We start from the raw sequence: 14,314 nt of genomic DNA, 5'->3' as shown, positions 1-14,314 counted from the left end.
CAGAGGGGGAAGGCTGAGGCATAAAGAATGGGTCTGGCAGGAAGGTATTTGGCTGTGCATTAGCAGGATTCAAGTTCTCCAGCTGTATGAAGTCAAGGGGAAAAATTTCACAAATGCACCTGCTCTCAGAGCACCTCGGAGGACTCTACCAAACTGGTATTGCTCTCTGTGAACTTTTAAAAAAAATTCCTTCCTTGTGAACTTCACAAAGTGCAATTTTATCCTGACTGGGGCTTTGTACGCACGGCATACAGTGGGTCCTTGTGTCTGTGCTCCTGGAGTGAATATACTTTTCTAGTAAAGCAAATCAAGTTCTAGTTGTAAACCTTATAAAAGAATTTTGGAGAGTCAGATTAATCTCTTCCTTGTCTCTTCAGGTCAAGCGGGAGGGGAAAAAACAGTCAACACTAAGTGTTTGAGCCACTGGGTCTAACTGCCGGTGCTTGGAGGAAACTAATCTGGGGAGGGAGAAAGCTGATACAACTGCTCTTCTCATTTTCATGTATTTCTGTGTGAATCTTTGCAGTTTCCTATCGCCCAGATAAAAGTCTGTGAAGTCTTTAGTTTCCTGATATAGCAGCTGCTGGACAATATTACCAGGCTCATGTAGCTGGGGAAAGGGGGGCAATCAAGTGTGTTTGGAAACACCGAAAAGGGGCTGCAGTTTGGAATTCACAGAAATGAATTTGTCTTAACTTGAAATAGAGCTTCCTCCCACCATCTCAGCATCTGCTCCCAACCGAGATGTCTTTGGCTGTATGTTTTGTGTCAGCAAAGTTAAGTGCTCCGTGGAAGGAAGGAGGTGTTTCTGTACGCTTTCAGCTTGTATTATGGCCATTGCGACACTGGACCTAGTGGAGAAGGAGGAGAGGTTGTAGGTCTGAAAGGGTGGGATTGAGACAGGTGACTCACTTTCACGCAAATTTCCTTTTCATGAAGGGTGTAAGAAATAAATAGAAGTATGCTCATCCTGGGCAGCAACTGTAGTGTGCTTAATTAATCATTGTATTTTGGCAATGCCTAGAAAATGCTGCTGAGATCAGGGCCTTATGCTAAGGGCTACACTCACACTGAAGAACGCAGTGCCCAAAGGGCATGTAGGTCAGAAAGATCAGGTAAAAGATTTATCCCAATTTTCTGTGTGCAGAGGTGATACGGAGGGAAAGGAGGTGTCTTACCTGAGCTCACGCTGTGAATTTGCATTAAGAGCTGGAGACTGAACGCGGATCTCCAAACTGTGAGCAAAATGTTTCAGCTGCAAATCTACCTTCCCCTCATGGTAGGTTGTCCTAACCTCTCAGGTTAAGTGTCGCTTCTTGCTGTCAGGCACAGGGTTAACATATACCCACTGCTGGGTAAGAAGATGTAAGTCATTCTAGTCCTGTGGATCCATTGTAGGCAGCTGCACAGGTTAGTACAATGGCAAGCATCACACGCAGAGGAAAAATGGCAAATGCTCACAGGCTTAAAATCGTGGATGCACGTTCACCTCTGATCTTTGATAGCTCAGTGACTATAAACTGTGGCGATGCACGGAGATTAGATTTGAATCCAAAAGTGCAGTGAATTACAGTCTGTTCATTACTAACATTTTACCTAATTATCACTTTGTACAGCCTGTCCCGGCTGAATTCACATTAGCTGTAAGTAAACATAACAGGCTGTCACCCGCTTGGAAGCTGCGTGAACCTCTGTGGCCAGAGTGGTGCAGCACTAATGCCGCAGCAAGCTGAGCCCAGCTAAATTGAACCCAGGAAATTTCAAGTGACAAACACCCCCGTACCTGCCAGCTCCCCCTGTCCTGTGCAGACTGCCTCCCCCCCAGTACACGTGGAAACACACCGCGGCCGTCTGTCACTCCTCTTGCTCCCACACACGGAAACTTGGGGGTTTACGATCTGAAAGTTAAAGTAACGCTCCCGCCTTTGTCGCGGAAGCTCTTCTACCAATCTGGAAAATCTGCTTTCTCTCCTGTTCAGTCTACAGCATCGTGCACAACCTGAAGCTCCAGGCCCTCTGCATCCTGGGGTGTCGCCTGTGAGCGTCCCAGGGTTGTGCTACAGGACCTAATCCTGCTGATCCCACAGCTGCTAGTTCAAAGAGGTGCTCCTGGCTTAAACGATGTAGGGATCAAAGCCTGGGCAGTACCTGGTTCTCGTCTTCCTCCAGATGTAAGCAGTTAGATGTCCATAAGATGTCCTTATTGTGTCCACTGATGGAAGAACAGCATCCTGCAGGCCTTCTGTTAGCGTTCTCTAAGCTCTTCCCTTGGCATTTTTGAACTGTCCTATTTCATCAGCTCTCCTTATGTGGTATCTTGATTCTCTTTTATATTCAGGATCTCTCTCAGCTTTGTCTTATCAGTAAATTTTAGGAGCTCCCTGCTGCTTTCTCCTTTTGAGGTAATAATTCTCTATCTAACACTTTATGCTGAGCCTTCTGCATAGCAAAATTGCAGTTAAACTCTTGGAGCCATCTGTAGGCTGGAAAAAAATGCGGTTCCATTGTCGTCTAACGATGTCAGTTGTAATCATCTCCAAATTTACATAGTTTAGTCTAGTGTAAATTAGAGCAAAAAAAGCTCTAAACCTTGAAGAGAGATCTTCTGTTCAGGAATCTTCTTATAATTCCATCTCCACTGTCTGTTTTATCAGCAACCTGATGCATGGAGGACACCACTTTTTGTTTAGAGACATAAGATCCTTTAAATTATCTGCCTTGATGCAACAAGGGTGTTTTGGTGACTTCTGGATGAGTTAGCCAGCTTTTTGCTACAACTAACCCAAATCAATCTGCAAACAGGATGAAAGGGGCCCATCGTCTTTTGTGCTTTGGGAGGTACAAAAGAGGTTTGACAGGATATATTTTAAAGCTGCTTTGTTTTCATGCTAAAAAAAAAAGATTTTGTCTACATTGGAAAAATCCATATTTGGCGTAGAGAAAACTAGTGATGACAGGAGATAAACAGGTGGTGAAATGCGATGGTCGCAGCAGGACTGTTAAATAAGCATCTGGTTAGTGCTGAGTGACTTCTGGTGGTTGCAGGAGGCAGGGCTGAGTCACCCAGTCAGCCCACACGCAGAATTTCCCCAGTTACAACTCTGCTATACCCATTCCCAACACCGCCTGGGCTCCCTTCCTAGCAAAGGACACCATGCTCGCATCTTCCCCATTTCATATGGCCTCTACATAGCAAAAAGTAACAAAGCAAGGCGCAAGTCTGTTCTCCCTTTTTAGTGAACTCCCTACAACCCTGAGATCTCCACCTCCCTCTTCAGACTTACACATCCAACTCACAACAAGAAATTCTTGAGGTTTGTCTCGGCACTGCCTAGGATTGCTGCAAGATGTCAGTCCCTACTGGAATATCAGAAAGGATCTGAGCATAGTGAGCTCTCTAAAGGCCAGAAGGCTTACCACATGGAAAAGATGGGCTTTTGTTCTCTGTGTACCAAAGCAGAGGAAGGAATATACCAATTCACAGAATTGTTTAGGTTGGAAAGGACCTCTCGAGGTCATCTAGTCCAACCCCTCTGCTCAAACAGAGCTCAAACAGGAGGTTTGAGCAGATTGTCCAGGACCACGTCCAGTTGGGTTTTGAATATCTCCATGGATGGAGACTCCACAACTTCTCTTGGCAACCTTTTTCCAGTGTTTGACCACCCTCACAGTAAAAAAAGTGGTTTCTTGTGTTCAGATAGAATTTCCTGTTTCTTAATGCATCCATTGCCTCTTCTCCTGTCAGAACTGTCATACCGGCATAAGGTAGCTCTGGAAATACCATCCTGACTGGAATTACTGTCAGCCTTACCCTCTTCTACCTTCTCCTGAGCTCTGAGGCTTAACGGTGGGGGTGACCTTACATGCATTGGGATCTCATCCTCTCACTGCCATTTGACTAGTCCTCTAAAATGTAAACTCTGAACTTTATCTTTCATTCTCCCTCAGTGTTAACCATGAGCCAGGCTTTATGGAGATTCTCTTTGCTCTTGCAGGAAGAGCTGGCGCACGGATCGTGGGAACAATGCAAGGTGGAGACATGGAGGAAGATGTAAGTAACCGTCCCATGTGCCTATAGAGCTTCTCCAACAGTGCTTTAGAATGACCTGCTGAATCTTCATGCTCCAGGCCTGCTTTTCCCCTCCTTTCCTCCAACTGGCTGCTCTTTCATCTGCACAGGCACATATTTTCCTATTTTTCTTTTGTTCTTGGAGTCTCTGTGCTTTAGCCTCAGCCTGCAGTGCATAACTAGTTAGGAATGCTGTTTTGTTAAGCTGTTGGGGCAGATTGCTGGGAAGAGGGGATCAGTGCAGTGTAGCAGGAGTTAGATCCGTGGATCTAAATCCCCTACATTGCTCTAAAAACACACTCCTTGGAGCCCTGTCAGTGGCCTGTACTAACAGCATTAGTCCTTCATCCCTCCAGATGACGGGACAGGGATGAGAGCAGAACTGTTAGCTGTGCCCCTTGGGATCCCTGCCTTGCAGATAAAACTGTCCCATGGCTACTGGCTTTGCATCTGGTTATGGTTGACCTGGTGAGCGGACAGTGGCTAAATACACAGGTTTGTACGGCAGGCACTTACTGTGATTGCTGTGCTCAGCCTTTGGCATATATGGGCAATCTTTCTATGCCTCTGGGCACTCTTAAGTGGCTACATCTGTTCTAGGAAGCGGAAGCCAGCTGCTGTGATATGGTTGGCATCCATACAGTAAGCTCTCCCCGCCATCCCAAAAAGGTGCTGGCATCCAAGGAGCAGTGGGGCTGTCCTATTCCCCAGGTGATGCTGGAATATTGTTTTGGAGAGTGCTAGTTGGCACAGGCCAAAACTGTGCTAGGAAATAGTACAAATACTTAAAAACTACTGTGAATTTGTGTTTGAACCTGTGCTGTCTGTTAGTTTCCTAGAGTAGATGTAGCCTTTCTGTCTCTGTCCAGCAGACACCCCACCCAGTGCTGCCTGTCTAGATGAGGAGGGCATGTTAGGAGTTCAGACATCTTCTCTGCGCCCAGCAAGAAGCCCTGTGCTGCTGGGGGATTATCCGTCTCTCTCAGTACTGCCCTGCCTTTCGCTGCCTTCGTGGCATAGAAATTAAACCTCTCTGAAACAAAGAATTTGCTTTTCAGAAATCCGTTCACAAAAGCCCATTACAGACACCAGACCCTGGGGGAGCAGCAAAGCGCTGTCTGGGATCAGGAGGCAGAGGTTAATGGAGCTAGCGTGACTCCAGGGTCCCCAGGAGAAGGTTTAAAATGGGAGGTAAGCAGATGCGGGGGGAATCCACCTCTACAGGACATAAGAATAGTAGGAAACTCCCGATGTTCACCACCGCGTACAAAAGCCATTCGCCATGGCTGTCTGACACTGCTAGGTTAGCCATGCAAAGCTCTGGACGGACTATTTCTCCTGCAGGCAGGGCCAGAAGAGAGAAGATACCACTGCTGTTAAGTGCTCATTGCAGAAACCTGGAGGCACTATAGTGATAAGGGAGTTAAGTCTCTTGCTGGAGAGGGACAAGCTGCCCTTCTTTCTGCCCATCCTCACCTTTTCTCTGGAAAGGAACTTGCAGACCATGCTTTGCTGTTTGCTGCAGCCAGATTGGATGTGGTTAAGGCTGTTTGTTGCCTTCTAGGGAATGATTTATGCTGTTGGCATTCAGAAACATTTCTGGGTAGGGTCAGGAGTGCCAGTGCTGTAGGTGAAGATGTTGTGACCTTAGTCACGGTGCTGCCTGATTGTCCTTGACCATGTTCTTGCCAATGACTTGGATAGTCATTCTCTGCAGTTTCTCCTTCCTTTGGACTTCCCTGTTCACAGCTTTCTCCCATGTCTCCCTGTTGGCACAGCCCCAGCACATCCTGGTGTGGAAAGCCAAGGCCTTCAGCTTCTTATTGTCCTCAGCTGCAGCCACTTTGGTTGTCTTATGGCTCTGCCCTCTTAATACAGCATCTCAGCAGGCACCAGAGCTGAGAGGCTTGCTTCGGGATCCTTGCAGGCATCTAAGTGTCTGAGATCAGGGAAGGAAACTAGTGAGGCTGGTTTGAACCCCTCAAAGCGTTAATTGGGTTATGGACTTGAGAAGAGAGCAGGCTTCAGCCTGCCCAAAAGCCAGCAGCTGTATGGCCAGCCTCGTGTCACTTGCTGGTGTGGCACATGATGCCTGAGCTGTACCTGGCTTTGCTGCCTTCTCCCCTGCTCCCATTCTGGTTATTTTCTGTTTTCTTTTATGTTCTTGTACTTTTTTTTTCCCTGCTCTGCCTCTCCTGTTCTTTCCACTCTGGTTCTCCAAGGGGAGATCTGCCCCAGCACGGCCAGGCACACGCAAGATCATCACCAAGGCACAGGTGGGTTTCTCTCCTGCAGTTAATTTTCTTCCACTACACCTTGATTCTTTGGTCTTGCAATAGGTATCACTTTAAAGTTAAACATCCTGCAAGGTTTTTAATACCACAGATTCAGCAGAAGTCAAGGAGTTCGTTTTTATCAGCCCCGTGAAGTGGGGAAGAAGGTTTGCAATAAATTGAATGGAGCAGCCAGTGTCTAGCAAAGTGGGGAGCTGCTGGCAAAAGCCATGTGGGCCATTAGCTCCCAGAGGCAGCGAGCTCTGGCTTTTCATGATCGTGGAAGGCCAGCAGCACAGCAGCCTGAGCTGGAACGAAACCTGTTGCAGAATCTGCAAGAGGTCCAAATCTGGATGCATACCAGTCCAGACAGACAGCCTTCCCCATACCCCCAGGTCTGTGATTGCACAGAGTGCAGGGGAGGAACGACTTATCGTCAGCCAGCAGTGCTGTCCTTTACTTTTGAGCTGGCAAAGATGCCTTGCCATCTGAGAACTGAACTGGTCATGAATTCTGTTTGCTTTCCTGCAGGAGGACTCGGGGGATAGTGAGATTGACCTGGATGAAGAAGAGGATGAGGAGGAGGATGATATGGAAGACGACAGCATGGAAATCTCCCCGAGCAAATCCAGACACCGAGCAAGGAAGCCAGAGCCACTAGAGGAAAGTGATAATGACTTCTGACCCTTTAGTAGCAGGATCAGGAGGCATCTGAAATATAAACATGCTCCCGGAGAGTATGCAGGCCAGGAGCTAATATCCTGCCATTTGAAAAGCACTTGTCAGCATGAATTCAGGAGTCAGTAAATAATGTTCATTAAACTTGAAAATTAAACTTGGATTGCCAGTCTTGTGACTCTCAAAGCATGAGCAGTTTATCCGTAATGAGAATCACAGTAATGTGGAGTGCGGTTATTTCCATAATTGCATTAGAACTGGCCTTCATGCACTGCAGTGCCAAAAGTCGCACTCAGTGAGCATCGTGTGCTTGATTCCCTGCATTTTATTATGTCCAACTGGATTTTTTTGGCTTAATAAAACTGGATGAAAAGCTGCCCTGGGAACACACTTAAATTGATTTTAAATCTGGCTTAAATCTATTTGTCCTAAATATATCCTTTACTTAATCAAGGGCTTGCCTCCACAAAAAGCAGCACCAGTTGCACTAAAGGAGTGGGAAACTAGTGAAGGGGTCTTCAGATACCACCTTCAGTGCAGCATCTCTTAGTATTTCAGCTGTGTCAGTGGGAGTTGTCCTCAGATTTCAGTGGGCTGTGCCTCAGTGTTCTGAGAGCAGCTGTGCGAGACAGCGCTGTAACTAAATCTGTATGAAATTAGTCCTTTAATTATACTGGTGCTTCTGGGGCGGACTGAGATTTAGGCACTCAAATGGGCCAAAAGCTTTTGTTCAGCAAGTTATACTGATGCCATCTGTTGGAAGTGTATTCAGGTGAACACAAAAGCTGAAAGCTGGAGTTTGTCTAGTGTGTCGCCTCTTTTCTTTTAGCTTTGCTTTAGCATCACAATTTGTCTTCACAGGAGCAGAAATCAGTGCTTGATTAGAAGAGTTCATTTGGTGTGTGTTCATCAGGGCAGACAAGAGCCCAGGCTGTTTTCCTGCCCTTCCCTTTTTTTACATCAGCAAAGTACTTTGCTTTCCCCCCCATCTGAAGTCTAGAGTCAGGTCCAACCCCTCCATTATTGTGCTGAAGGAAGGAATACACATGAGTTACTTGAAAAACCAAGAGCTTTTTCAACTCTCCGTGTCCTGGCCCCAAGAGAACCTTCACACCCAAGGCAGTTCCCCATCAGCAGAGCTTGAAAGGTCACGTCAAGGTGGAAGAAAAGTTTACAGGTAAATACAGTGCAGTTTTTGTGTAGTAACAGGACATATGTGGGAGCAGTGATGTGCTGAAATGCACGCAATCGAACAGGCTTGAGCTGAACTGGCTGACAGTTAGGACACCTCTTTGCACCCTGCAAAGTTTATTGGCATTTTGCACCTCACTTCAAAGGCAGACACAGGATATGGTGTTCTCAGTGCTAGGCTCTTGCTGCAAAGCCACAGGGTGGTCCTGTGACAGCCAGTGAGAAAGCGTGTGCTCACCGCATCCCTCTCCCAAGGGATGAGAACATTCTGATTTTAGGACCTGTTCTGAAAACATTTTCCCATGTTACGCAGGGAATCTGTTCTGGTCCTCCCTGTGTGCTGAGATATAGCTCACCCGTGAGAGATTTCCCACGAGATTGGGCCCAGTCTCCAAGTCTGGGTTGCAGCTTCAGAGTTACGGTTTTCTATGTTATTTCCTATATTGTAGGCAGAAATGGAAAGCTGACTTAATACCTTGTGTGCACAGAACCAGAGCCTCTTCAGGCAGCACTGCCACCTAGCTTTTCAGTGCAGCCAGCCAGGTTTTGGGGTAGCCATGCTTTGTTTGCATTGCAGCTTCTTGTGCCAGGCTTGAACAGCAGCGCCGATAGCAGCCAACCCCGGTGCCAGTGGAAATGCACCCTCTGAGCGCTTGACGCCTTCACCTCAGGAGTGTTTGTGTATAGCTAGGTATGTGCATATGCGGACAGATTGATTCAATATATTTCAAATTGTTGTTAACCCCCTGTTTCCTGGAGCTCTGGGGCACGGGAGCTGTCTTGGGGTTGTTGATCGCTCTCTCCGTCGGTGCTTCAGGTAACATTTCAGCTCAGGGCTAGGCACAGGCTTTGGGCAGAGCTGGACCCGAGCCTCAGTCTGCCCAGAAATAACGGTGACTTAAATCACTCCGCGTCACTGTATCCTGTTGGAGAGCGAGCGCCAGCCCCTGACACCTCATGGAAAAGCCATGAGCCCTCTTGTCACACCGGTACAGGGTGTGGGGTCTCCAGCCGGGGCAGCGGAGCACAGTGCACCCCGAACGTCACGTGTAATGATCCACAGCCAAGAGAGGAAGCCAGCACAAGGCGTCTTCTCAGCTAGGAACCAATTTATTTCCAAGTGTGTACATATCACCCAGCTCAGCCCGGCATTTCTCCAGCATCAGCCCACAGAGGTCCCTGGCTCAGGGTGGCTCTGGCTGGGGTGGAGTGGGGAGAGGGGTCAGTGGCTGGAAGGGGGCTGGGGGGGGAGGGGGTTGCATACTTTGGCTACTGATCCACCTGCAAACCTGGCACCTTCCGGAGAGTCACTGGGTCTCTGCCACGCACACAAGGGCATCACCTGGCACCTCTGCTTTCAGCAGCCGCCTGCCCAAAAGGTGACCTAGGGGAGGACCCTGCCTGCAGCTGGGATGTCGGGAAGACACATCCCAAGGTCACACAGCTTGTCACCGATGACACCAGCAGGAGACCCAAGAAGTCTGGCCTAAACTCGAGAGGCAGGACTTAGTGATAAGGCAGTCCCAGTGTAGCACCGAGACCCGTGCTTGTGCAAGGCCCATCCTTGTGCAGTGCTATTCTGCTTACGTTCACCCTCCCAATCCTCCTCCCGTTATCCTGAGGGCTCTTTATTTCCCAAGGTCTTTCTAGATGGTTCCACTCCTATGCCTTGGGATGCTGACTCTTCCGAGAGGCTTTGATAGAGAACAGCACTAACAAACGCTTCAGTCGTGCTCGGCCAGCACCCACCTGTTATTGAGGGCATGGCAAACACACAGGTCCACGCGCTGCCTAGGACCCTGCTCTGAAGTGCCCAGGTCCAAAGCACTGCTCTCATCTGAGCAAGGAGACGGCAAACCTCTCTTGTCAGCGGGAGCGTGCGGGACTGGGCTGTATTTAGCCAGGGGATAAGGGTCTGCTGTGAATCCTGCCCCTGTTTCACCCGCTTCTCCCAGGATCCCTGCCAGAACTAGAGCTGGCGCTGGGAGCAGAGCCCTGGAGCCCCGGCTGGGGTGTTGCAACGTTTTTCCGCAGGGACTCGGGCTGGGACAAGAGCAGAGCTCTGGGGCGGTCAGGATGCGCCCGGTCTGGGGCACGGTCATCGCACAGCGCTGTAACCCCATGGAGATCACAGGAGGGGGTCGCTGCCGCCGGCGGTGGCAGGTAAGTCCCCCACAAAAACAAGAAGGGCTGGCATGTGGGATCTGCCCCCTCCTCCCTCCTGTTTGCGTTTCACCCATTCCTTGAAGCTCCCCCGGGGCCTGGATGAACAGGGAGATGGTCGCACATTCCTCAGCTTTCAACACTAGCGAGTCTTGACCCTCCTGCACTGCTGATCCGGAGGCCCCAGGTCCTCCTGGGCTGTGCCGGGGAGCTCAGGAGCTCTCCTTGCCTCAGCTCTCCTCCCTGAGACGGGCGGGTGGAGGGCCGAGCAGCTCCCTGTGGAGGCACGCTGGCCGAAGGGACCCACCAGGCCACCTCCTTGCTGCGGCCAGGCACCCTCACACGTCCACGATGCAGTCGGGGGAGTTTGTCCGGATAGCGTCGGAGATCATCTTGGCTCCTGACTGGCCGATGCGGTTCCCCTGCAGGCTGGGAGCAAAGAGAAGAGGAGTTCAGGCTTGGACACGAGGCAGAGCGGGATCCTTGGTGGGTACGAGAGATGCACCCCAGCTTTGCACCAGCATCATCTGCACCCTCCCTCCACCATCCAGGAGCTCTTGCTGGGACCGCGGTCACTGGGGACTCTGGTTTTGAGACCCCAGAGGCAGCCAGGTGAGAAGCTGGAGAAAGCCCCTGGGGACTGGAGGGGCTGCGCCAGCCCGTCCCTGTGATACAGGGTCTGGAGCACAAGTCTGGTGAGGAGCGGCTGAGGGAACTGGGGCTGTTTAGCCTGGAGAAGAGGAGGCTGAGGGGAGACCTCATCGCGCTCTACAACTACCTGAAAGGAGGTTGTAGCGAGGTGGGGGTCGGTCTCTTCTGCCAAGTAACAGTGATAGGACGAGAGGAAATGGCCTCAAGTTGCGCCAAGGGAGGTTTAGACTGCACATTAGGAAAAACTTCTTTACTGACAGAGTGGTCAGGCCTTGGAACAGGCTGCCCAGGGAGGTGGTGGAGTCACCATCCCTGGAAGTATTTAAAAGACGTGTAGATGAGGCGCTTAGGGACATGGTTTAGTGGGCATGGTGGTGTTGGGTTAACAGTTGGACTTGATGATCTTAGAGGTCTTTTCCAACCTTAATGATTCTACGATTCTATGATTTTGGAGAGTATTTTACTTTTGGGGTGGTTCTTTGCCCCAGAGAGGAGCTGTGGGGTCTGGAGCTGTGTGGGGATGGTGGCCGTCACGCCGGGAGGAGCACAGGGTGCCCTTGCCCCCTGCCCCACTGGGAAGGTCCCTGTAGGACAGTGCCAGTGCTGGGGAAGGTCCCTTGATGGTTCCCGTGGTTTCCCCCGTCCCTGCCTTACCGTCCAGCTCAGCAGCCACTTACTTCACATAGGTGAGGCCGTGATTGCCCTTCAGAGCGGTGGCGATGCAGATGGCTCCGTCCATGCCCAGGGAGTTTTCCTGCAGGCTGCGGGAGGCGGGAGGGTCAGAAAGCACCAGCCAGGGAGATGTGGCCACCAGGAGGGAATGCATGCCATGTGCGTGGGCGTTGGGAAAAGCCATCAGCTCAGGGGTTTGCCCCACTGAGAGCTGCTGGCCTGGCTGTCCCCTCGCTGCTTCCTCCAGGAAGGTCTGGAAAGGCTCTTTTTGGTTCCCGCCCCGGGGAGCGGGGTACTTACTTAAGCCAGCGGAGGCTGCGGTTCACCTTCAGCGCGTTGGCCATCGCCTTGGCTCCTGCCACGCCAATGGAGTTTCCCCGCAAGCTGCAGAGGAATGCAGGCGGTGAGGGAGGACAGCCCGGGACAGCCCTGTGCTCTCCATGGGCGAGAGGAGGAGGTGGGAGAGGTGGCCCCACACCAGCGAGTCAAGGGACAGGCAAGCCAAGCCTGGTAGGACACGATGCAAGGGTGGAAGCGGTGCTGAGCTAAGGACCAGGGTCTCGGACACCCCCAGGGAGCGGTGTCGCAGCCATGGGGACTTGGTGGCCCCACCGAGCACTTACTCCAGGATCTGCAGGCTCTTGTTGACCATCAAGGCTTCTGCCAGGGCTTGAGCACCAGCTGCGCCAACTGAAGCCACCTGCAGGCTGCAAGAGAGAAGGACCCTTCAGCGCATGTTCGTGAGGTGGCCGTGGTGTGCTAATTAGAGAAGCTAATTAGACAGGCTGCAATGCCAGGGTCCCGCCACAGCCTGGATACTCACTGGAGATCTGCCAGGGTTGTGTTGACCTTCAGTGCAGCGGAGAGGGCGGCCATTCCCTCGTCTCCGATGGCGTTCTCCTGCAAGCTAAGACATGCAAGTGCTGCGTCTGCTCACGGCCTAGACACCCAGGAGCCGGGAGATGGGCAGTGAGCACAGGGCACAGTGTGCCGGGCTTTCCCAAATGGCTTGGGGTGGCCCCTGGGCCACCATGCGCTTGCAGCATCCCCAGCCAGGGACATGCGATGGGGACACAGGATGGACTGGAGCGCGTGGAGGAGACAGCAGGCAAAGCCACCTCCCCTGGAGCAGCAGAGTCCTTGGGCAGGTCCCAGTAGGAAGACGCTGCCCAAGACCTGCCCACCCGTGTCCCCACTTACTCGAGGCTGGCCAGGCTGCTGTTGGACCGTAGTGCTTGTGCCAGGGCCGCGGCAGCTTTTGCCTGGATGAAGTTCCACTGCAAGCTGCGAACGGGAGAGACCGGGAGGTGAAGTCCGGGGCTGCGAGGACGCCCCGATCCCTGCAGGCTCAGCACCCATCCGCTCCCATCCAGCGTGGTGGGGGCTGGGAGGTGACCCATCAGGGTCCATCGGGGATGGCACAGCACACCTCCCATGGCCTGGAGGGGCTGAGGCCCGGGAGCAGGGTCCCTGCCCCGCGTCCACGAAAGGGGCTTCAAAACCGTCCGGGTCCAAGGGGAAACTCACTGGAGGGACGTGAGCGCCCGGTTCTCTTTCATCGCCAAAGCAATGGCCTTGCCGCCGTCGTCGTACAGCAGGTTCGCCGCTAAGCTAGAGGCAGGGGACAGAGGACGCAAGTCACGCGCACAGAGTTTGGGACAACTCCAGCGACACCGTGCAGCAGCGTGGGTGCCCTCCTGGGGCCCATGGGACTTACTCCAGCTTCCTCAGGGTGCTGTTGGTCCGCAGGGCATGGGCGATGGCGGGGCCCCCCTCCTTGCTGATGGAGTTCTCCCGCAGGCTGGGGAAAGACACGGGGCTGGGGAGGAGCGGCCGAGGCAGGGCATGGGCTGCTCCCCCACAGCCCCCCTCGCCCCCCGCTCTGGGGCTGAGACCTTCTGTTGCAACAGGCGGTCTGTCTGACTTGCATCCCCATCGGCATCTGCATCTCCATTCCCTGCATCCCCATCAGCATCTGCATCTCCATCCCCTGCATCTCCATTCCGGGTGCATCCTACAGCTGTGAGCACCGATGCCATTGGGGTGCCATTTTTCCCAGCCTCCCATCCCTGCTGCCATCGTTTCATTGCCAGACACGGCTGAACCGATACTGTCCCAAGGGGAGAAAGCTAAGATGGAGAGAAGATGGTCGCAGCCAGAGGAGGGACAGAGGCTGCTTTCAGCACCCCAGACCATTTGTGGAAACAACCAGGCACAAGGAAAAGTTCTCGCATCCCATGTCCCGGCAGCAGCTTTTGGCCAGGGTGGCCGGAGGCACTGTCACTTACTTGAGGTTGATGAGTCCCTTGTTGGAGCAGAGAGCTGCTGTCAGCGCGGCCACCCCAGCGCTGCTGATGGAGTTGCTCTGGAGACTGAGACAAACGGGGGAAGACATGAGCACGGGTCAGTCGTGGCATCGCAGGTAGGCTGCGGGGCCGTGTTTGGGGTGAAAAGTGCCCGTTTCACTGAGAAACAGGCATCTCCCAGCCACGGGAGTCGGGGGGAGCCGAGACTAAAGGACCAGCTTTGGGAGCAGCCAGGCCAGGGTCAGCATCTCCTGCTCACCACGGCAGCACCGGCCCCACCGAGCAGAGGTGACGGGGTTTGCCGGCACTTG

At 52.1% G+C, this 14,314-nt stretch overlaps 2 protein-coding genes across 2 annotated transcripts in view; one reads left to right on the top strand and one right to left on the bottom strand.

The window, feature by feature from the left end:
• The window catches only part of CLUAP1 (clusterin associated protein 1), a 71,493-nt gene extending 64,096 nt beyond the window's left edge, over positions 1 to 7,397 (top strand). The window contains exons 10-11 of the mRNA XM_009586225.1: positions 3,996 to 4,051; positions 6,874 to 7,397. Of these exons, the coding sequence (XP_009584520.1) occupies positions 3,996 to 4,051; positions 6,874 to 7,026 (209 nt within the window). The 3' untranslated portion in view covers positions 7,027 to 7,397. The remainder of the gene's footprint in view (positions 1 to 3,995; positions 4,052 to 6,873) is intronic.
• Positions 7,398 to 10,712: 3,315 nt separating this feature from the next.
• NLRC3 (NLR family, CARD domain containing 3) overlaps positions 10,713 to 14,314 on the bottom strand; it is an 11,768-nt gene continuing 8,166 nt past the window's right edge. Inside the window, exons 10-18 of the mRNA XM_009586236.1 lie at positions 13,986 to 14,069; positions 13,415 to 13,498; positions 13,225 to 13,308; positions 12,898 to 12,981; positions 12,521 to 12,604; positions 12,321 to 12,404; positions 11,998 to 12,081; positions 11,703 to 11,786; positions 10,713 to 10,803 (exon numbers count right to left, since the gene is read on the bottom strand). Coding sequence (XP_009584531.1) covers positions 10,713 to 10,803; positions 11,703 to 11,786; positions 11,998 to 12,081; positions 12,321 to 12,404; positions 12,521 to 12,604; positions 12,898 to 12,981; positions 13,225 to 13,308; positions 13,415 to 13,498; positions 13,986 to 14,069 — 763 coding nt within the window. The remainder of the gene's footprint in view (positions 10,804 to 11,702; positions 11,787 to 11,997; positions 12,082 to 12,320; positions 12,405 to 12,520; positions 12,605 to 12,897; positions 12,982 to 13,224; positions 13,309 to 13,414; positions 13,499 to 13,985; positions 14,070 to 14,314) is intronic.

The sequence above is a fragment of the Fulmarus glacialis genome, unplaced genomic scaffold (assembly GCF_000690835.1).
Source record: "Fulmarus glacialis isolate BGI_N327 unplaced genomic scaffold, ASM69083v1 scaffold2521, whole genome shotgun sequence".
Lineage (NCBI taxonomy): Eukaryota > Metazoa > Chordata > Aves > Procellariiformes > Procellariidae > Fulmarus > Fulmarus glacialis.
Note: the sequence above shows the minus strand (reverse complement) of the source record. Positions and strands in the feature narration are given on the sequence as shown.